Genomic DNA, 23754 nt, shown 5'->3' on the forward strand with positions numbered 1-23754 from the left:
TCGTTATTATAAGTTAGCATCTCATTATTACGACTCAGCATCTCGTTATTATAAGTAAGCTTCTAGTTATTACAACTTAGCATCTCTTTATTATAAGTTAGCATCTCATAATTTCGACATAGTATCTCGTTATTATAAGTTAGCATCTCATTATTAAGACTTAGCATCTCGTTATTATAAGTTAGCATCTCATTATTACGACTTAGCATCTCGTTATTATAAGTTAGCATCTCGTTATTATAAGTTAGCATCTCATTATTACGACTTAGCATCTCATTATTATTAGTTAGCATCTCGTTTTTATAAGTTAGCATCTCGTTATTACGACTTAGCATCTCATTATTACGACTTAGCATCTCGTTATTATAAGTTAGCATCTCGTTATTAAGACTTAGCAAGTGCAGGAAGTCTTTAAAGACTCCCTCTGTTGGTTTTTTTCAGGACGCGATACGTACGTTTGACCTCCAGCTTGCAGGAGACCACTGCCTCCCCCTGGTCGTTCATGGCTCTGCAGGTGTATATGCCGCCGTCGAAGGTGCTGGGCTTCCTGATCTCCAGCGAGCAGACGCCTTGGTTTGAGATCTGCCGGTACTTTGCGTCTTTACCGATGATCATCTGGTTTTTCATCCACTCGATCTTCGGCTGGAAGGAGACGAAAAAAAAAGGGCGTTGTTTCATTTGCTCTTTATTTACATTTGTATGAGTTTTATTTCACCAGGAAGGTCCGAATTAAAATAAAATTCAAAATTTAGGCAGCAGAGTCTCGTCTCACATACACAGGAGTTGGTCGGCGGCCGAGTATGAAAACACTCTGGTCCTCTCAGTGGGGGCTTAATGAAGACGGAGAGGACACGTAACGGACACTCGACAGTGTTTGTCCAGCCGAGTGTAACCCGAGCTCCTCTGCGCCGTTTAATTTAACTCCTAATTCGAGCCCCTCGTCGTGTGTTGGCGTGATATTTCGGGATGTTCGGAGTCAGAGTGTTAAAATTAAATAGACGTCGCTCAACGACGGGCTGTGATATACCGTCCTTAAAACGACAGCGTTATTTGGGCCTGATGTGAGGTCACAGAGTCTGGCGACGTACGAGTCGTCAACTCATTCAGATTTGAAATTTGTTAAGTTAAAAAGGTAATTTGCCACAACAAAGCCCAGAGAGAAAATTAGTGATTTTAGCTCACGGGGACACAGGAGCTGCTGGTCTACTGCTGCCTCGTGTGGTCACTCTGTGTCACTGAGGTTAATCTGAACGAAGGATTTTAGATGCCGAATTGACAAAATAAGTCATTTGAAGTTAGTGATGGAGGCAGCAGTGGATCAACAACTCCTGTGAACTCCTGTGTCTCTGTGATTTTAAAAAACGATGGTTTTCTCTATGGGGTTTGGTGCAGGGAGAGTGAGTGGTTTATAAACTTCAGTTTCCTGTTGTAAAAGTCTTCGTAACAGTGAGGTAAAGACGTGAACATGTTGTCAACTTGAGCTGACATAGATCTTATCGTGTGAGCGTCTGTTTCTCAGCAGCACAACTTCGTGCTTCGTGTTTGTAAACCCACTCACGCTCCCTGCACCAAACCCCATAGAGAAAATCATCGATTTTAACATCACAGAGACACAGGAGTCCACATGAGTTGTCGATCCACTGCTGCCTCCATCACAAAGTTCAAATGTCCTATTTTAGTGAATTCGGCTTTTAAAATATTTCATTTGGACTTAATTCAGTGACACAAAGTGACCACACGAGGCAGCAGTAGACCAGCAGCTCCTGTGTCCCCGCGAGCTAAAACCACTGATTTTCTCTATGGGGGTTTGGTGCGGGGAGAGTGAGTGGGTTTATAAACTTCAGTTTCCCGTTGGTAAAGTCTGTCTAACAGTGAAGATAAAGACGTGAACTGTGCCTTTACGTCCTGAGTGTAGTAAAAATACACCAAACCTGTCAAAAACAGTTGTGAGTTTCTCCTGCAGAGAAAAAACTGTTCTGTGGCGGATTTGTCAGTGAAGTCATTCATCATCGAACGCCTCGTCTGAAGAATATTCTGACTAACTCTGAGTCACCGCCTCAGAATAGAGGAAACGGCTATTTTAAAAACCCGGCAAGCGCAAGTCCATGTGTGTCGCCGGGCTGATCTGAAACCGGATCAGCAGAATCAGGCCGAACCGCGAAGCTGCCGCAGGGAGAGAGCGACTGAAACCCCGAGACCAGGACCAGGTCTCGGGTTTCAGTCTTCACTTTGTGTCCAACACAGATGGACAGAGCTGAGGACGCGGAGTCAGCGAAGACGCTGCGAGACCAACCCTCCACCAGAGGGAGCCAGAGATGCAGGTCTGACCATTTGGATCATCATCATCATCACGATGAAGCATCTGTGATGACTTTTCCTGGTTTTAAAGTCTGCTGCACTGATATTTATCTGTCTTACATATAAATATTATTCATTCATTTAAAAAAAAAATACATGGAATTATACTGATAAACTGTCAGGTAATAAGACTTATTAAGTTTTAAGACACGTTATTTGTGTTATAGCAGAATTTGACCAAATTTACCGTCAATTTCACTGTTTCTAATATTCTAAGGTTACTGTCCTTCATTTAACATTAAAAAGGCAAAGAAATATGGGAATCGAGGACAACATGTCGAGAACGTGTGTAGAACATGAGGAGAAAAGGTGGAGAACATGTAGAGAAGATGTGAAGAACACATGGAGAACATGAAGACAACGTGGAGAACAACTTAAGGAGAACACGTAGAGAACATGTAGAGAAGATGAGAAGAACACATGGAGAACATGACAACATGTGTAGAACATGAGGAGAACAACATATGGAGAAAAGGTGGAGAACATGTAGAGAAGATGTGAAGAACACATGGAGAACATGAAGACAACGTGGAGAACAACTTAAGGAGAACACGTAGAGAACATGTAGAGAAGATGAGAAGAACACATGGAGAACATGACAACATGTGTAGAACATGAGGAGAACAACATATGGAGAAAAGGTGGAGAACATGTAGAGAAGATGTGATGAACACATGGAGAACATGAAGACTGTGGAGAACAACTTAAGGAGAACACTTAGAGAACATGTAGAGAAGATGAGAAGAACACGTGGAGAACATGAGGACAACATGTGGAGAACATGAGGAGAAAATGTGGAGAACATGTAGAGAAGATGTGAAGAACACATGGAGAACATAAAGACTGTGGAGAACAACTTAAGGAGAACACGTAGAGAACATGTAGAGAAGATGAGAAGAACACGTGGAGAACATGACGACAACATGTGTAGAACATGAGGAGAACAACATATGGAGAAAAGGTGGAGAACATGTAGAGAAGATGTGATGAACACATGGAGAACATGAGGACAACATGTGGAGAACATGTAGAGAAGATGAGAAGAACACATGGAGAACATGAGGACAACATGTGGAGAACATGTAGAGAAGATGAGAAGAACACATGGAGAACATGAGGAGAAAACGTGGAGAACATGTAGAGAACATGAGGACAACATGAGGAGAACATGAGGACCACATGAGGAGAACAACATAAGGAGAAAAGGTGGTGAACATGTAGAGAAGATGTGAAGAACATGAGGATAACGTGGAGAACAACTTAAGGAGAACACTTAGAGAAGATGAGAAGAACACATGGAGAACATGAGGACAACATGTGGAGAACAACATAAGGAGAAAACGTGGACAACATGAGGAGAACAGGAGGACAACATGTGTAGAACATGAGAAGAACACGTGGAGAACATGAGGACAATATGTGGAGAACATGAGGACAACATGTGTAGAAAACGTGGAGAACATGAGGACCACATGAGGAGAACAACATAAGGAGAAAAGGTGGAGAACATGTAGAGAAGATGTGATGAACACATGGAGAACATGAGGACAACATGTGGAGAACATGAGGAGAAAATGTGGAGAACATGTAGAGAAGATGTGAAGAACACATGGAGAACATGAGGACAACGTGGAGAACAACTTAAGGACAACACGTAGAGAACATGTAGAGAAGATGTGAAGAACACATGGAGAACATGAAGACTGTGGAGAACAACTTAAGGAGAACACGTAGAGAACATGTAGAGAAGATGAGAAGAACACGTGGAGAACATGACGACAACATGTGTAGAACATGAGGAGAACAACATATGGAGAAAAGGTGGAGAACATGTAGAGAAGATGTGATGAACACATGGAGAACATGAGGACAACATGTGGAGAACATGTAGAGAAGATGAGAAGAACACATGGAGAACATGAGGACAACATGTGGAGAACATGTAGAGAAGATGAGAAGAACACATGGAGAACATGAGGAGAAAACATGGAGAACATGTAGAGAACATGAGGACAACATGAGGAGAACATGAGGACCACATGAGGAGAACAACATAAGGAGAAAAGGTGGAGAACATGTAGAGAAGATGTGAAGAACATGAGGATAACGTGGAGAACAACTTAAGGAGAACACTTAGAGAAGATGAGAAGAACACATGGAGAACATGAGGACAACATGTTGAGAACAACATAAGGAGAAAACGTGGACAACATGAGGAGAACAGGAGGACAACATGTGTAGAACATGAGAAGAACACGTGGAGAACATGAGGACAATATGTGGAGAACATGACGACAACATGTGTAGAAAACGTGGAGAACATGAGGACCACATGAGGAGAACAACATAAGGAGAAAAGGTGGAGAACATGTAGAGAAGATGTGAAGAACACATGGAGAACATGAGGACAACACGTGGAGAACATGTAAGAGAACAGGAGGAGAACATGAGGACCACATGAGGAGAACAACATAAGGAAAAAACGCAGAGAACATGTAGAGAAGATGTGAAGAACCATGGAGAACATGAGGACAACATGAGGGGAACAGGAGGACAACATGTGTAGAACATGAGGACAACATGAGGGGAACATGAGGAGAACATGTGTAGAACATGAGGAGAACACATCCCACGTCCACCACAGGACAGTTAGAAGAAAACATGGACAGAAATCAAACTCCCACTTCATGTTAAACATAAATGATCTGATGTGAACACAGTAAGACTTCAGAATGTGGTGATTCTAGTGTCTCTCAGTGATGTCCTCTGTCCTCTGTCTCTGAGGACATGTGTCCTCTGTCATGTCCTCTGCAGACAGACATGTCCTGTGATAAAGAACAGAGCAGCAGCAGCAGATAAGTGGTTCTATTTTACTGTCCTGAGGTGATATTTTTACCACCTGAGTTCACACTGAAGCTGTTATCAGTGTGACTGAAGACACACACACACACACACACACACACACACATATGGACATGATGGACAGAGGAAGACACAGATAAAAGAGGACAGATTAGAGTCTGTGTTTAGCTTTTTATCTGACCAGTGCAGTGTCTGTAGGAAGTGTGTATTCCTATAGTGGGCGCTGAAGAAGATTTTTCAATTATGGTAATGAATGATAAGGAACGTAAAGACTAAAATAATACAAACACTGTGCAACTTCATTATGGACAATGTAAATGTGACTAATGTTTTTGAGAAGAAAGTCAGCTCACTGTCAAAGTGCATCAGGGCAAATGGATAATTTCCTGATATTCAAAAATTCTTTAAAATTATTCCTTAAGAGGTTTGCAAATATTTTTTTAAGGATCCTTGTTCAGGGCGATGTTGACTGTTACTGTGGTAAATTTCAACTCATTCTGAGATACTTTTTGTTTTTTTGAAGAAAGTCCGCTCACTGTCAAAGTGCATCAGGGCAAATGGATCATTTCCGGATTTTCAAAAATTCATAAAAATTATTCCTTAAGAGGTTTGCAAATATTTTCAACGGATCCTTGTTCAGGGTGATGCCGACTATTATGATGGTAAATTTCAAGTCTTTACGAGATACTTTTTGTTTTTGAGAAGAAAGTCAGCTCACTGTCAAAGTGCATCAGGGCGAACGATTTTCAAAAATTCATAAAAAATATTCCGTAAGAGGTTCGCAATTTTTTTTTCTGGATCCTTGTTCAGGGCGATGTCGACTGTTACTGTGGTAAATTTCAAGTCATTTCGAGATACTTTTTTTTTTTAGAAGAAATTCAGCTCACTGTCAAAGTGCATCACCGGATAATGAAGCAGTTACTGAATCATTAAACAGATTTGTTCACAGAATCGTTCAGAATTATAAGCAGATTTTGAGAACTATAAGTAACTCTCAGGCATGTTAACTGCTTCCGTTTGATTTGTCTCGACTTGTCCGTCCACCGTCGTCCACTGTCCTTGGAGACACAGGCGAGGACGCGTAATTAAACGCATTTCCACTTAAGCCGCCCCGGTCAACAACTGTAAGGATATGTTTAACCGGAGCAGCAGGGAGTGTCACAGTGACACAGTGTCACAGGGACATACCATGTCGCTCCGCTCTGCGTCAATGAAAGCAGTGAAAAATGAAACGCACCTCGTTTGAAACTGAATACATCGCACGCTCAAACGTTTTATCCGGACGCTCCCGTTAGAACAAAATGGTTTGGATTCAGAACACAACACATGGAAATAACTCTCCATGTCTCTCTCATCTGGAATCAGAAATAGGTCTCAGGACAAGTCTGGTCCTGGTCTTGTGATTGTGGTCTTGAGTGAGTGTCTGTCTCTCTGACCTTGGGGCATCCACGGACGGCACACAGCAGCTTGGTGGAGTAGCCCACTGTGGTGGCGTGGTTGCTCAGGGGCGTGGTGAACTTTGGGGCCTCGGTGAAGTCGTGGTCCACGTACTGAGGAGGTTTATAGACGATCCCTGTGAACACACGAGGCAAAGGTCAAAAAAAACAACAAAATGAATGGCGTTATCCGGCTACGTTAGTCCGATTTTAGTCAGACTAAGACAATAACTCGGTTTTCTTCATGTCACGTAAACACATGGACTAGTCAGACTAATGCGTTTACGTGACATTAAGAAAACCGAGTTATCGTCTTAGTCTGACTAAAATCGGACTAGACTTAGTCGGACTAATGTGTTCACGTGACATGAAGAAAACTGAGTTTGGTCTTAGTCTGACTAAAATCGGACTAGTCTTAGTCAGACTAAGACAATAACACTGTTTACTTCATGTCACGTAAACACATTAGTCCGACTCAGACTAGTCCGATTTTAGTCAGACTAAGACGATAACTCGGACAATAACTTGGTGTCCTTCAAGTCACTTAAACACATTAGTCCGACTAAGACTCGTCCGATTTTAGTCAGACTAACACAATAACTCGGCTTTTGAATTGCCACATAAACAAAGTCTGACTAAGACTAGACCGATTTTAGTCAGACTAAGACAATAACTCTGTTTTCATCATGACACATAAACACATTAGTTCGACTAAGACTAGTCGGATTTTAGTCAGACTAAGACGATAACTTGGATTTCTTAATGTCACATAAACACATTAGTCTGAATAAGACTAGTCCGATTTTAGTCAGACTATGACATTAACTCGGACAATAACTTGGTTTTCTTAATGTCACGTTAAAACATTAGTCCGAATAAGACTAGTCCGATTTTAGTCAGACTAAGACAATAACTCGGTTTTCTTAATGTCACATAAAGACATTAGTCCGACTAAGACTGGTCCGATTTTAGTCAGACTAAGACAATAACTCGGTTTTCTTAATGTCACGTAAACACGTTAGTCCGACTAAGACTAGTCCGATTTTAGTCAGACTAAGACAATAACTCGGACAATAACTTGGTTTTCTTAATGTCATGTAAAAACACATTAGTCCGACTAAGACTGGTCCAGTTTTAGTCAGACTAAGACAATAACTCGGTTTTCGTAATATCATGTAAACAAGTTAGTCAGACTAAGACAATTACTCGGACAATAACTCGGTTTTCTTAATGTCACGTTAACGCATTAGCCTGATGAAGACTAGTCCGATTTTAATCAGACTAAGGCGATAACTCGGTTTTCTTCATGTCACGTAAACACATTAGTCTGACTAAGACTAGTCCGGTTTTAGTCAGACTAAGACAATAACTTGGTTTTGTTAATGTCACGTAAACACATTAGTCTGACTAAGACTAGTCCGGTTTTAGTCAGACTAAGACAATAACTCGATTTTCTTAATGTCACATCAACACATTAGCCCGACTAAGACTAGTCCTATTTTAGTCAGACTAAGACAATAACTCAGTTTTCTTAATGTCATGTAAGCCCATTCGTCCGCCCATTAATCAACGCTAGTCTTAGCCGGACTAACTCTAACTGGATAACGCCTCAGCGACCTTGACCTTTGACCTCCGGAGTTCAGCTTTGAGTCCCAGTGAGCGTTTGCGGGGGAATTCTCTCGCGGCGTTCGTCAGATATCGTGTTCTCAGACACACAGACGTATAAACGGCAAAATGATGTGTCGCGAAACACACACGCGCACGCACACACACACGCACACACACACACACACACTTGCTCTAACAGCTGTGAGAGACAGCTGCTGCTGCTGCTGCTGCTCATTTAGGATTAAAGCAGAGCCGAGGCCATTTCCACACTGTGAACACACACACACACACACACACACACACACACACACACACACACACACACACACACACACACACTCAAGTCATTAAAGCAGACACTTGTCGTGCCGCGCTGCCTCTTAAGCTCTTGCTCATTCAAACAATTCGACCTAATTCAAGTACGAGCCTCCGACATGTGCTCTTGCGCTGACGGCACTGTGAGCGCCCCCTACTGCTGAGAAAAACAGCCTGAGTGAAAACTCGGCTGCAAGTGGAGAGGAAAAAAATAACTTATTTTAGTCGCAGGCGAATATGTTCATGACTAAACCCCATAGAGAAAATCTGCGATTTTTTTTGCTCGCGGGGACACAGGAGCTGCTGGTCTACTGCTGCCTCGTGTGGTCACTTTGTGTAACTATTTCCGAATTCACAAAATAAGACATTTGAACTTGGTGGCATGGAGGCAGCAGTGGATCAACAACTCCTGTGAACTCCTGTGTCTCTGTGATGTGTAAAATCACGGTTTTTCTCTATGGGCTTTGGTGCAGGGAGAGTGAGTGGTTTTACAAACTTCAGTTTCCTGTTGGAAAAGTCTGTCATACAGTGAGATAAAGACGTGAACGTGTCGTCAACTTGAGCTGACACGGATCTTATCGTGTGAGCGTCTGTTTCTCAGCAGCACAACTTCGTGCTTCGTGTTTATAAACCCGCTCACGCTCCCTGCACCAAACCCCATAGAGAAAAACAGGGATTTTACACATCACAGAGACACAGGAGTTCACAGGAGTTGTCGATCCACTGCTGCCTCCATCACTAACTTCAAATGTCTTATTTTGTCAATTCGGCATTAAAAAATCTTACCTCAGTGGCACAAATTGACCACACGAGGCAGCAGTGTGTCCCTGTGAGCTAAAATCACTGTTTTTCTCTATGGGGTTTGGTGTGGCAGAGTGAGCGGTTTACAAACCAGTGTACCTCACACTACCTCCCTCCCCCTAATAAAGCACCGTGAGCGGGGGGGGGGCGGGTCACCTGTCTTGGGGATGTCGGCCACCTTCTTGGTGACGCCGGCCGCCTGACTCCGCCCCACCTGGTTCTCGGCGAACACCCTGAACGCGTACGCGTTTCCCATGACGAGGCCGGTGACGGTGACGGCCAGTCTGTGGAAATGCTCCAGCACCGTGAACCACTCCTGCAGAGACGGAGGAAAAGAAACATCAGACGCCGTCCATGTCGTCGTCGTCGTCGTCGTCGTTGACCTTTACCCCGGTCTTCTTGTCCGCCTTCTGAACCGTGTAGCCCGTGATGTCCGAGTTGCCGTTGTCCTTCGGCGGAGTCCACTCCAGGGAAGCGTTGAAGCCCCAGGCGTCGACCAGCTTCACGGTGGCAGGAGGACCAGGCAGCTCTGAGGAGAAACTGGAACTTTAACTAGATTTTGGAATTATAAGTAGAATTTTATCTATAAGTAGAATTTGGAACTTTAAGTAGAATTTGAAACTTTAAGTAGAATTTGGAACTTTAAGTAGAATTTGGAACTTTAAGTAGAATTTGTAACTTTAAGTAGAATTTGGAACTTTAAGTAGAATTTGAAACTTTAAGTAGAATTTGGAACTTTAAGTAGAATTTGGAACTTTAAGTAGATTTTGGAATATAAGTAGAATTTGGAACTTTAAGTAGATTTTGCTAATTTAAATAGATTTTGGAACTTTAAGTCGATTTTGGAACTTTAAGCAGATTTCGGAACTTTAAGTAGATTTTGAAACTTTAAGTAGAATTTGGAACTTTAAGTACATTTTGGAACTTAAAGTAGACTTCGGAACTAAAAGTAGAATTTGGAACTTTAACTATATTTTGGAATTATAAGTAGATTTTGGAACTTTACGTAGAATATGGAACTTTAAGTAGAATTTGGAACTTTAAGTAGAATTTGAAACTTTAAGTAAAATTTGGAACTTTAAGTAGATTTTGAAACTTTAAGTAGAATTTGGAACTTTAAGTAGATTTTGGAATATAAGTATAATTTGGAACTTTAAGTAGATTTTGGAACATTAAGCAGATTTCGGAACTTTAAGTAGATTTTGCTAATTTAAATAGATTTTGGAACTTTAAGTCGATTTTGGAACATTAAGCAGATTTCGGAACTTTAAGTAGATTTTGAAACTTTAAGTAGAATTTGGAACTTTAAGTACATTTTGGAACTTAAAGTAGACTTCGGAACTAAAAGTAGAATTTGGAACTTTAACTATATTTTGGAATTATAAGTAGATTTTGGAACTTTACGTAGAATATGGAACTTTAAGCAGATTTTGGAACTTTAACTAGATTTTGGAACTTTAACTAGATTTTGGAACGTTAAGTGGATACATGTAAAAAAAATGCATCAGCTTTTGGTATCATATCAAAAAAAATCAAAAAAAGTGTGGGGCCTAACACAGAGCCTTGAGGAACACCTCGCTGACTTTACCAAGCTTTTTCCTTTTCTAAAAACGGTTTCTGTAGATAAAGCTTATAGTATATCGTGAACCGAGTCTGGCTGAACACCGGACATGGGTGTGACGTGACGTCGTGGACGTGATATGATTTGGTTTTTAAGTCATTGTGTGAGGTGTGAAAGGGATCGAATGAGGCGAAATCGCAAATGAAGCAAAAATGTGCAACGGCCAATGTCTACTTGCTTTTGTGCCCCGACTTTGTCAGACATCATATCTGCTTATTTTCCACATGGAAGCAGCATTTCGGGAGAGTCCAACTTCCTCACAGACTTCCTTCCAAGCTTCTTCGCTTTTTTTAAACGGTCTCTGACGATAAAACCTCTCGTGTCGTGAGCTAAATAAGTCCAGACACATTCGGAGAATCTCGACGCTTCAAATCTTTACTGCTTCAGATCAAACAAACAACGGCACGAAAGATCGTCCTCGTCGTTTCGAGGCGTGAACAAATCAACGCCGCGTGGCGAGCGTGCACGCGCACGCACACGCGCACCAGCGGAACATTAACACGTGAGCGCACCCGTTTCCGTGACTCACCCACGATCTGCAGCGTGAGCGTGGCTTTGTCTTCGAAGCTCTCCACTTTGACGGACATCTCGTACACGCCGGAGTCCTCCCTCTCGGCCGAGCGGATGAAGACGATGCTGTCGCGGTCGCTGTTCCTGATGTTGACCCTCTTGGCGTCCAGAGGCTGACCGTTCTTCAGCCACGACACCGCGGGTTTGGGTTTCCCCTGAGAGGCGACAAGACAAAAGACAAGTGACGGTCGACCGTGATTCGTCGAGCGTTCGGGATTAAAAAGGAGTCTTGCGCGCCGACTTACGACAAATGGAATGACCACGTTGACCTGCTCGCCGACCTTTTTGATGTAGCGAGAGCGGAGAATGCGCGGCATGCGGATCTTTGGACGATCTGAAAAAAGAAAAGCTCGAGTTCCTCACAGAGACCAAAACTTGATCTGAAGATTTTTGTTGATGCCCTATCTTATTTGTACAAGATACGAACCAGTCAAACTCTGCGTCAGCCCCTGGTGTCTCATCTAAAGTTTAAAAAAGTGTGGGGCCGAACGCAGAGCCTTGAGGAACCAAAACTTGGAACTTTAATAGGGATAGTTCGGAAATTTGGACATAAGACCTATTTTCCAACTCAATCGGTGTGACGGAGACGTCTGGAGACGTTTTCAAGAAATTTCATTCAGTTCTTCTAGTTGCCGAGTTCGCTGGTGCTATGGCTAGCGCAAGTCAATGGTACCTGCTAGCATTAGCATTAGAAACACTCATACCGACTCCACAGTGCACCCGAGGCAAATCAATCGTAACGGCAGACTATCGATGTACATATCTGTGTTGATAGAATGATTTGAAACAAAACTAACGTCGCGCCGCATGAATTTTTGAGGGACTACTTTCTCAGCAGCAGCGGAGTCAGTCCGCCGCTGCCATAACCTAACAGGAAGTATGACGCGTTGCTGCTGCTGCTGCTGAGACATAAATCCTTCAAATTGCGAAGTTGGTTTTATTTCAAATTTTATTCTATCAACACAGATATGTACATCCATAGTCTGCCGTTACAATTGATTTGCCTCGGGTGCACTGTGGAGTCGGTATGAGTGTTTCTAATGCTAATGCTAGCAGGTACCATTGACTTCCGCTAGCCATAGCAGCAGCGAACTCGGCAACTAGAAGAACTGAATGAAATTACTTGAAAACGTCTCCATCACACCAGCTAGATTTTGGAACTTTAAGTAGATTTTGGAAATATAAGTAAACATTTTTAACTATAAATAGTAGAAAACCTGCCCAGTACAGAATACCGGATCCTTTGTGTATTGTGTAACTAACACCTTCCTGCAACATCCGCGGGGAGTCGGCTCCCCGATACCTGCGGTGGACAAAGAGGTGTGAAAACACCGCCTGGAATGGCAGACTCTTTGTCTATTGGAGGAATGCTAAAAAAGGGGAGCTGCTCAGGTATAAATGTGGAGGGCTCACTTTGCTCGAGGTCGGCAGAAGTACAGTATCTGGGCAGAGAGAAGCAAACGAGGAAGAGGCCTCCTCCTCCTCCTCCTACTGAAATAACTCTCGATGACGGGATGCTAACACGTGTCCCGTCGCGTCCTCGATAAGCGGAAAAGCAGCAGGGAAACTCCGCGCGTTCCAACTAAACTGATCTGGAAACTGCATGCGCGTCGCATGCGAATAAAATCCCACGGATGATTCGTCCCGTCCTGGTTTTCCTTTTTTTTTTTTTTCCTTTTCGGTCGAGGCGCGGGTGCTAAGTGTCAGCAACAGCATCCCTCGCGCTTTTCTGCAGGAGCAGCAAATCTCTGCGAGGCTTAGAGGACATTTAAAACCGACAAGCTGCTGCTCTCCATCACTGAGGACATGTCTGAGCTGGTTTCCCCCCTCAGGGTTACAGAGGACCCTTAAAAAGTCTTAAAAGTCCAGTGTTTAACATCGAGGAGGGTTTAGTTTAAGAACTCTGAACCGCCATGTTGGCAGGTTGCAAACAACTGTAAGAGTTCACTTTCATTTTATTGGTTGTACTGGACCTTTAAGGACCGCGTGGGATTATAATCTGACAAATATTAGCCTCGTGAATTAAACAAAAAGTGATTTTTTCGCCAGAAAAAAAAAAACTTTAAAGGTGCACTATGTAATAAATCTAAAGCAGGGGTTCTCAAAGTGTTGATACCTGAGGGCCAATTTAGGAACCCAACATTGGACTGAGGGCTGCCATCAATATAATAATGCTTTATAATTTACTGTGTAATTACCCAGTATTTTGGCCATTGTTCTTACCTTCTAATTACAGGTTAATACCAAGTAACACATTTCTGTTACCATATATTTACTGGGTAAATAGCTAGTAATTGGGGGCTGTAGCTACCTGCTTATTACCAGATTATAACACAATAATACACTAAAATTCACCATATAGAAACCAGGTAAATACCCAGTATTTTTGTTTACACTTATTGGTCTGTATCCAGTAATGTCCAATAAACATTTAACAAGTTTAGTTAAATGCTCCTGGATTAAAACTATCAACTGTAATTCACTGCGGGGCCGCCAGAAATGTTTCTGCGGGCCGCCATTGGCCCCCGGGCCGCACTTTGAGAACCAATGATCTAAAGCAACTGGCCATAAAATCTTCCTAATATGTCACAGAGACTCAGGAATAATGTTCATATAACAAACCGAACTCAACAACAACAACAGCACATACAAAATATTCGCATTTAAAAAAAATATTTAGCAGACTGCAAATCATGTGGCGCCACCTACCGCCGTCTACCAATCATTGCAGTCGGTGGAGTCTCAGCTGCCGAGCAACCACGGGTTGCCAGTTACGTCAGAAAAAAACGAAACCTTTAAAGACTTTGGTGTTTTGAATTTGAACGTAGTAACCGTTTTTGGCCACATTCTTACGTATGGCGCCTTTAAGTCTCAAGATCGGAGCTGCAATCACTTTTTGGCGTGAAGCGGAAACGTGCAATTTTATAGGCGGCACTGGCCCTTTAAGTGTATTCCAGCAGGTTAAACAAGGACTGGGTGCGAGTATAATCTTAATCTGTCAAATATTAGGGCATAAAAAAATGAAATGGACGTTAGCGTGGTCTAACGGCGCAGACGTTAGCATCCAGATTCAGTCAGCGGCTAAGGGGAAACAATAGAACCTTAACTTACATCTGGGCGCTAACTTCGGCGCCGTTACAAATAGCTTCTAATATTTATCTATTTTTACGCGTTTTCATAGAAGCTCCAGCTGATCCATACTCACGAAAAACCACCAGGGGTCAGCGTTGGCATCAGATTTACTCAGTCCGTCACGTTCTGCGAGACTTTTGCCCGATCTCTGTGGATTTAAAGCGACCGCGAACTCCCGTTGACGCCGCCACGTTGGCAGCAGAGGCGCAGCTTGTGAACAGGCAGGGCAGGCAACTGCTTGGGGCCCCCGAGCCGATAGGGCCCCCCCCCCCCCCGACACTCGGAGCCTGAGGGCGGTTTTTACTGAAATGTGCAGTGAGCAGCCGCCTCCCCGTCCCCCTTAAACAACAATGGGCGATTTGCAATGACATCTCAGTAGGAAACCCCCCCTAAAGGGGCCCCACCTGAAGAGGATTATTTACAGTGTAATGCATATCTTTTTTACTCAGTTTATATATGTTTTTTTTCCAGTTGTTTACAGTATTTTATTGTTCTATATATTTATATTGTTTTATAATGTGGGCTCTTTACAGTGTAATGTATTTTTTTTACTAAGTTTATATAGTTATTTAAAAGCTATTTACAGTATTTTACTGTACATTTTTCATTGGTGTCAAATTATTTATGACATAATGGTGATGAACACTGGTTGGAAGGAAGGGCCCCCCTGGGAATTTTTGCTTAGGGGCCCCTACAGACTCTAGAAACGCCTCTGGTTGGCAGGAAAAACTACAGGAGTTCCGAGCTCTTTATGAAGCATTTTGAAGTCGTTATGACGGGAATATGACGTTGAATATTCCACGCTGGACTTCTCAAAGTGACGGGAACCACGTGTTTGTTTGGTTTCCTGCCCGAAGCAGAGTCTCGTCCTCTCGTCCTGACATTTGTCGCCATTACGCTCGCTGACTCATTAAGCTCAGGTCTGGTTCTTCCGTTTGGCTCAAACTCTAATCCCCCACTAATCACGACACCTCCCAGCAATGTGCAGCAGGCGCGGCGGGCATTCGAGAGGCAAAGCAACCGACCTGCTGTCTGTCTTTGTGCCACAGGGCGTAACGTGTCTTTGTCTTTGTAAAAAAAGACTTAAAAACGTTTGTTTGTGAATCTGGAGCCACTTTCAGACGCTAATGTTCCACAAAACTAGAGAAAAACAGGCAAAAACTGGGCAAAATTTGAGAAAATTCTCCCTTTTAAAGGCTTAAAATGAGTCTTCGTTTACTAGATCAAGCTAACTTTTATAGAATTTATACCATATTTTCACACACGCCAATCTACGAATTCTGTATTTAACACAAACTCGTGATACAAAACCATAAATTTTGGTTTTTACCAGTAATTAAACCTTAAAGTTAGATAAATTAAAAATACCGATGCTATAACGTGTTAGCATAATCAAACAGTGGTGTAGTTTACAGGTAAACACAAAAATAAGTAAGGGGTCGGAGGTCGGTTTATTGTCCATGAATAGAATAGCTCATTATTTGGCAGTCAGTCTGATTAGAACAGCTCATTATTTTGCGTGCCGTCTCTTTGTTGACGTCTCGAGTAGCTTATTGTGTGGCCGTCAGTCTTTTGCCTTGGATTTATGGAACAGCTCACTATTTGGCAACCTGTTTCACCATGGGTGAATAGAGTAGCGCATTATTTGGCAGGGGTCATCCTGTCTGACACACACACACGCGTAATACATTGTTTAAAAAATTAAACATTTCAATTTCCTGTAAATAAATCCCATAAATTACAACATTTCTATTTTGGGTTTTTGGTGAAATGTCGTGATTTGGTTTATAGAATAAAATCAAAATCATCATTTTATTCAAACGCACACCTCTCACATCGAGTCTTCAATGTTAAAGTTTGTTGAACAAACAAATACATAAATAGTTTACCGTCCCATTTCTTCTCCCGCCGTGTCACTGAGAAGCTAACGTGCTAACAGCAAAGCCTCTGTTCCTCCCATAAAAGTAAAAAATAGCGTCAGCCGCGGCGCGAGCGGCGTGACCTTCTCACTCGCGAACACAAACGTCAGTAAAAGCCGAAGCCGTGTGTGTACACAGAAGAGAAAGCGCCGTCGGACGCCGACGACAGAGCTCGTCGACACCCGGCGTGGATTTATGGACGTTCATCCGAGACGTTCATCCGAGACGTTATTAGCGCCTCTGCCTTCGCCGGGTGCACGGCGAGTATTTTAAGGATAGGTCATAAGTTACAACTGTGAGCGAACGCCTGTTAAAGAGGTCGGAGACGGACGATATCAGATGTTTTTACGCCCATTTTTTGCTCTGTAAGAGAAGGTGAAAACTCTCCCCGCACCAAACCCCATAGAGAAAAAAAAAAAACCAGATTTATCTGCGACTCACCGGCGACCGCACGGATGGTCACAGGCTCGGCGAGGACGCCAGGGTCACTGCGAGCTGCGCGGTTGACCGCGACCACGCGGGCGTGCATCAGGTCGCCTTTGGTCAGGTTCTTGATGCAGTAGTGGGTCACCTGCGTCGGATAGTCGTTAGCGACGATCCAGTCTGACGCTGCAAAGGAAACACAGGGATGTCAGTGTTAATGCGGAGCTTTTAGTTCACTTTATCTATGCATTTGTAAACCCATGGTTGTCAAAGTGTGGTGCGCGTACCACCAGTGGTACGCAAGCTTCCTCTGGCGGTACTACTTGACGCCAAAATTCAAAATGGCCGACTTCCTGTTGAGTTGAGGCCGTTGTTCAGATTGACTTTTTTTTTGTTCGTCTTGGTCTACAACATCTTCCCACCAAGTTTCGGGAAATTCGGTGGAACTCAGTTTTGGCTCGGTTTTCACCTTAGGGGGCGCTATAGAGTTTGAGCAACGCACGGGATAGGGCACTATTCGCATTTTCGCCAGAAAGTTTCATGGCTTTTTACGCACGTTAACCCCTTCACAGTAGGATAAAATGTGTTGATTTACGAAACTCGCGAATCGCCAAGATTTGGACGCCAAATTCAAAATGGCCAACTTCCTGTTGAGTTGAGCCCGTGGTCCTGATTGAATTTTTTCTTCGTCTTGGGCTGTAACAAGTTCCCACCAAGTTTTGGGAAATTTGGTGCAACTCCATCTTGGCTTGCTCCATCCATGTTTCACCTTAAGGGGGCGCTATAGAGTTTGAGCAACACATGGGTGAGGCCACTATTCGCATTTTCGCCAGAAAGTTTCATGGCTTTTTATGCACGTTCATCCCCGATAAAGTTTGTTGATATACGAAACGCGCAAATCGCCAAGGTATGGACGCCAAATTCAAAATGGCCGTTGAGCCCATGGTCCTCATTGATTTTTTTGTTCCTCTTCCACTATAACAAGTTCCCACCAAGTTTTGGGAAATTTGGTGGAACTCGGTTTCATCTGAAGTGGGCGCTATAGAGTTTGAGCAACACATGGGTTAAGTTTGTTGATTTATGAACCTCGCGAATCGCCAATATTTGGACGCCAAATTCAAAATGGTTGACATCCTGTTGAGTTGAGCCCGTGGTGCTGATTGACTTTTTTGTTCGTCTTGGCCTATGACAAGTTCCCACCAAGTTTTGGGAAATTTAGTGCAACTTCATCTTGGCTTGCTCTATCCATGTTTCACCTTAGGGGGCGCTATAGAGCCAATATTGCATTTTAACCACACCTGACCTCCATGCAAAGTTTCATGAGTTTTTATGCTCGTTAACCTCAGAAATGACCAGAATTATAACAATCTGAAGGTTCCTCAACGGGTTGCTAGCATGAGTTTCAGCCCCTGGCGTTCGTGCGCGGACCCTAATATTAGCGTCACCTAATCCCTCGATGCATCGTAATCTAATTTCACTTTACCAGCGTGTGAAGTACATGTGAGGAAGAGGAGGAGGATGATGACGACCTATTTCGCACCACTGTGTTTGAACGTTAGCGGCGATATATCGGCGTCACTTCCTGACCTCGCTATTTTCTCGGTCTAAAAAACGTCCGAGAACCACCGTCCCCGTCGCGGGGCGGGCCCCCTTTAGCGTTAAGTGGTTTATCACCTGTCGACGCGCGCTCACAAAAACCGACCTGCGCCCGGCAAGGAGAACCTCTCGACCCCCGCGCGGCGGTGAAACCCCAGACGCTGCCCTGACGGGCCGTCATCCGAGCGAACGTGCGCGTCTAAAAGCGGCGTCAGGAGATACGGTGACAGGCGGCGGAATGTTGCCGCGGGCCGAATCCGGCCTGGAAGCGTCTCCGTGACCTCCGACACTGTGAGGACAGGTGCAGCCTGCACACACACACACACATAGACACAGATGTAAAGACTTACTCCCATCCTTGCGGTACTCGATGGTATATCCCTCAAGGCCGGTGGCGCCGATCGTCTCCGGCGTCTCCCACTTGATGGTGAAGCTGTAGTCGTTCACGTCGTCCAGGGACACGTCCACGGGAGCGCTGCTGGGAGCTGCAAGGACTATCAGATTAACTCATCAGCGGTCGGAGACGAAAGACGAACCCCTAATCGCTAATGAACGGCGATCTGTCAACCGCGGCGTTGATTCAATAACGGAAAAACGTTTAAATGAAACGAAACGCCTGGTGACTCCGAATTAATCTAACGCTTAAATCTTCTAATCTCCACAGCTAATCCAAGTGAACATGTGTGGCAAATTTGATCCGATCCCCCAAAGGCATTGCTAAAATAAAATTGGCTTTTTATGCACGTTAACCCCCAATAAATTTTGTTGATTTACGAAACGCGCAAATCGCCAAGGTTTGGACGCCAAATTCAAAATGGCCGACTCCCTGTTGAGTTGAGCCCGTGGTCCGGATTTACTTTTTTGTTCGTCTTGGGCTATTACATCTTCCCACCAAGTTCCAGGAAATTTGGTGGAACTCGGTTTTCACCTTAGGGGGGCGCTATAGAGTTTGAGCAACGCACGGGTTTGGGCACTATGCACATTTTTCCAGAAGGTTTCATGGCTTTTTATGCACGTTAAGCCCCGATTTATTTTGTTGATTTACGAAACGCGCAAATCGCCAAAGGTTTGGACGCCAAATTCAAAATGGCCGACTCCCTGTTGAGTTGAGCCCGTGGTCCGGATTTACTTTTTTGTTCGTCTTGGGCTATTACATCTTCCCACCAAGTTCCAGGAAATTTGGTGGAACTCGGTTTTCACCTTAGGGGGGGCGCTATAGAGTTTGAGCAACGCACGGGTTTGGGCACTATGCACATTTTTCGTTAACGTTAACCCCCGATTTATTTTGTTGATTTACGAAACGCGCAAATCGCCAAAGTTTTGGACGCCAAATTCAAAATGGCCGACTTCCTGTTGAGTTGAGCCCGTGGTCCCGATTGACTTTTTTGTTCGTCTTGGGCTGTAACAAGTTCCCACCAAGTTTTGGGAAATTTGGTGCAACTTCATCTTGGTTTGCTCCATCCACGTTTCACCTTAAGGGGGCGCTATAGTTTGAGCAATGCACGGGTTTGGGTGCTACGCACATTTTCACCAGAAAGTTTCATGGCTTTTTATGCACGTTAATTCCCGATAAAGTGTGTTGATTTGCTTGGAAGGTCACAGTGACCTTTGAATGAACCCTAACCCTCGAATCCAAGTGAACGTTTGTGTTCTGAAATAATAACAATCATAAATACACGAGGTTACTTTGACCGTGCTCTTTGATGTCCGACGACCGACATTAGCTCCGTCAAAGTGAACGTTTGTGCCGAATTTGAAATCCGTACGACAAAGAATAACGTTTGAAGTCAGTCCAAGTGAACGTTTTTACCGAATCTGAAGGACTGTCTGGAGAACGAACCCCAACCTTCGAATCCAAGTGAACGTTTGTGTTCTGAAATAATACACGAGGTCACTTTGACCGTACTCTTTGATGACGACCAACATTAGTGAACGTTTGTGCCGAATTTGAAATCCGTACGACAAAAAAGAGCGTTTGAAGTCAGTCCAAGTGAACGTTTTTACCGAATCTGAAGGACTGTCTCGAGACGTTCCTTAGGTAAGACGGGCTTGGAAGGTCACAGTGACCTTTGAATGAACCCTAACCCTCGAATCCAAGTGAACGTTTGTGTTCTGAAAAAATAACAAATCGCAAATACACGAGATTACTTTGACCGTGCTCTTTGATGTCCGACGACCGACATTAGCTCCGTCCAAGTGAACGTACAAGAAAGAGCGTTTTGAAGTCAGTCCAAGTGAACGTTTATGCCAAATGTGATGTCATGTCCTACAGGTGTTCTTCATAAAAATCACTCGTTCACAAGACAAAGAAGGGATTTACTCTACTCTACTCTACCCTACTCAGATCGTCCATGATGATCCAAGTGAATGTCGATCTTTGACGAACAAAATGAGATCAGTTTATCCAAGTGAACGTTTGTGCCGTATGTGATGGAATCTTAATAAAAATCACCTTCCTAAAAACACAAGGTTACCAGGACCTTGGCCCAACATTTATTTAGTTTATCGTTCAATCCAAGCGAACGTTTGTGCCAAACTTTGAGAATATTCTCTGTTTGCGTTCTCAGGTCCTGGGTATTTTAATTACACTTTATTAGTTTTATTCTACGTAGATTGACCCCGAGTTGTTGTTGTTGTTGTTCCAGGCCAAAGCAGAGCAGAAATGTTGCGTTACCTTCAGCAGGGGGCGGCGTTGGCGCTTTGGGCGGCGGCTCCTCGGCTACGACGGCTTCCGCTGGAGCAGCTAGCGTTAAAGGTTAAAGGTTAGAGAAGCTTTCGGTAAAAAAAACAATCAGCAGCGACGAGGACGCTGTGAATTATCAACGACATCTTTTCCGTCAAACTTTTAATTTCTAGCATCAGATTATAAAAGTGGAAAAGTTTTAACCCTCACACAACTTTATAATATTAGTTGAAAAATGTTTTTTTTTAACTTTGAAACGCTTATAATAAACTGTGTAAACGAAAAAGTTACATTCGGCACCTTAAGGACAAAAATGTCCCCATTAAAACCCATTATAAATGATAGTTTTCTTCTAATTAGAACTGAAACTACAAGTTATTATTCCATTACCTGATACATCCAGCAGGTGGCACTAAAGCGTTATATTCTGGCAGTGTTTTTTTATTTATTTTTTTTAATGATGATTAATTTACGTAAGATGGAAAAATTATTGGTTTACAAGGTTGCATGACAGTTAAAGTTCATCAGTCGTCCTCATGGCGGGGGGAAAAGCATGATGGGTAATTGTCAGCGTTTGTTAGTTTGTGTGTTTTACCGTCTTCAGCAGCAGTTGTTGTTAAAAACACCACAAACAAAAGCGAGTTAGCGAGCTAGCGCAGCGCTTTCAGCAGCTTCTGTTTCCACGGCGACAAGAACAGCCGGATTTCAACGGGGTCTTTTATTGAGAAATTCACACAAGTGAATAATCGTCATTTTATGATTATTCTCCACATTCATCCGTTCATTTGGGCCATGAAAGGGTGACGTTTTTAAAACCGAAGATATTCAAAGAAACAAGAGTCTGAGAAATACTTAAACCGATGAATCGAATTCACATTAAAACCAGTGATAAATCACAGCGTCGTCTGCATAGTTTTTTTTTACAATTTTAATTATGTTTTATTCAAAATGGTCATTCATTTGAAGGATTTTCTTCAGTGGGATCATAAGAGGACTTTAAAATCGTGTTTCTCTCTTCATCAAACGTCTTTTTAAACAATAAAACTGTGTATTTATCAGAAAAATAAAGTAAAAACTGTGTCTTTTTGCTGTTTTCGCTTGAACCGTCGACGTTTCTGGATGAAATGAATGAGTAAATCTTCACATGAATGAAGTCAGTTTGATTATTTGCCTTCATTTTAAGCATGAAATGTTCATTTCATTCATAATTCGTAAATGGACGTCACTGCACCTGAAGCAGGAGCAGCAGGAGCTGGAGGAGCTGGAGGAGCAGGAGGAGCAGGAGGTTCAGCTGGAGCTGGAGCTGGAGCTGGAGCTTCTACAGGTGGAGGAACATCTTGTACAGGTTCAGGTTCTGGTTCCGGCTCAGGAACCTTCTCAAGAACCTTCTCAGGAACGGTCTCAGGAGAAGCCGCCCCTGAAGGAACCTTCTCCGCCGCCTTCTTGGCCGGAGACTTCTTGATGGGCGCAGGTTTTCCCGGCATGACGCTGACACACTGTGAGGAGAACAGTGCAGGAGGCCTGTGAGGAGGCTGTTATATAGGCCCTGAGAGGCTCCGCCCACTCACTCAGTCACTCTGAGGCTCCTCCCACTTCACCATCATCATCATCATCATCATCATAGCTGTCACACAAAGTGATCCAAAAATATTTGATTATTTTTATCACCGTCATTTTTGAACTTAATATAATTTAAATTTTAAGTAATGGAACTTTTTATTTGACCGTTTTTTATTTCACTAAACAACTCAATTAAACACTTTTAACAAAATTTATATATTTATAATCCCTTTAACTCTTGTAACTCTTTCTAATCTTGTGAATTTTTTTTTTTTTTTTACATAATTTGTAATAGATATTTATTTATGTATTTATTTATAGCTTCATATTGACATGAATTTCACCTATAAATCGAACTTTTATTTTGAAATCAAAAGGAAATAAACAAAATCCCTTTAAAGTAATTAAAATGAAAACAAATAGTATTAAATAAAAGACCTCAGCAATATACATTTAATGTACCAATAGAAAAAGTGTGTCAACTTTGATATATAATTAATATTTTTTAATCACATTTATTATTATTATTATTATTTATTTATTGTAAATATAGGCTGATACATATGTATATGTGCATATACAGTGTATAGAAATTAAATGAAATATCTATAAAGTAGGTTTACATTATTTTTTCAACATTATGTATTTTTTTACACAATAATTTGCGTCTCTTTTCTCTATTTTTATGTTTTTAATTAACTTAAACTTAAAAAAATACTAAAATGACAGCGTCTCTCTGTAAACGCTTCCCCGTGACGTTGGCGCCCCCCAGTGGCCGAACACAGTGACAGCAGTCAGAGCAGGTGAGGTGAAGAATGGCATGACTTTTATTTTCTCGTGTCCACAGCTCAGCGTTATTATTCATGTGGA

General features: G+C 42.7%; 1 protein-coding gene across 2 annotated transcripts in view; it reads right to left on the bottom strand.

The window, feature by feature from the left end:
* mybpha (myosin binding protein Ha) overlaps positions 1-22822 on the bottom strand; it is a 27525-nt gene extending 4703 nt beyond the window's left edge. The window contains exons 1-9 of one of the 2 annotated variants that reach the window (XM_083895090.1): positions 22556-22822; positions 18992-19126; positions 17064-17231; positions 11817-11905; positions 11531-11726; positions 9770-9909; positions 9537-9696; positions 6657-6793; positions 456-642 (exon numbers count right to left, since the gene is read on the bottom strand). In XM_083895090.1, coding sequence (XP_083751216.1) covers positions 456-642; positions 6657-6793; positions 9537-9696; positions 9770-9909; positions 11531-11726; positions 11817-11905; positions 17064-17231; positions 18992-19126; positions 22556-22808 — 1465 coding nt within the window. In that variant the 5' untranslated portion in view covers positions 22809-22822. Of the gene's footprint in view, positions 1-455; positions 643-6656; positions 6794-9536; positions 9697-9769; positions 9910-11530; positions 11727-11816; positions 11906-17063; positions 17232-18991; positions 19136-22555 lie in introns of both variants that reach the window. The other variant, XM_083895089.1, reaches the window with a different exon arrangement.
* Between the last annotated feature and the right edge of the window lie 932 nt (positions 22823-23754).

Source organism: Microchirus variegatus, assembly GCF_963457635.1.
Source record: "Microchirus variegatus genome assembly, chromosome: 9".
Lineage (NCBI taxonomy): Eukaryota > Metazoa > Chordata > Actinopteri > Pleuronectiformes > Soleidae > Microchirus > Microchirus variegatus.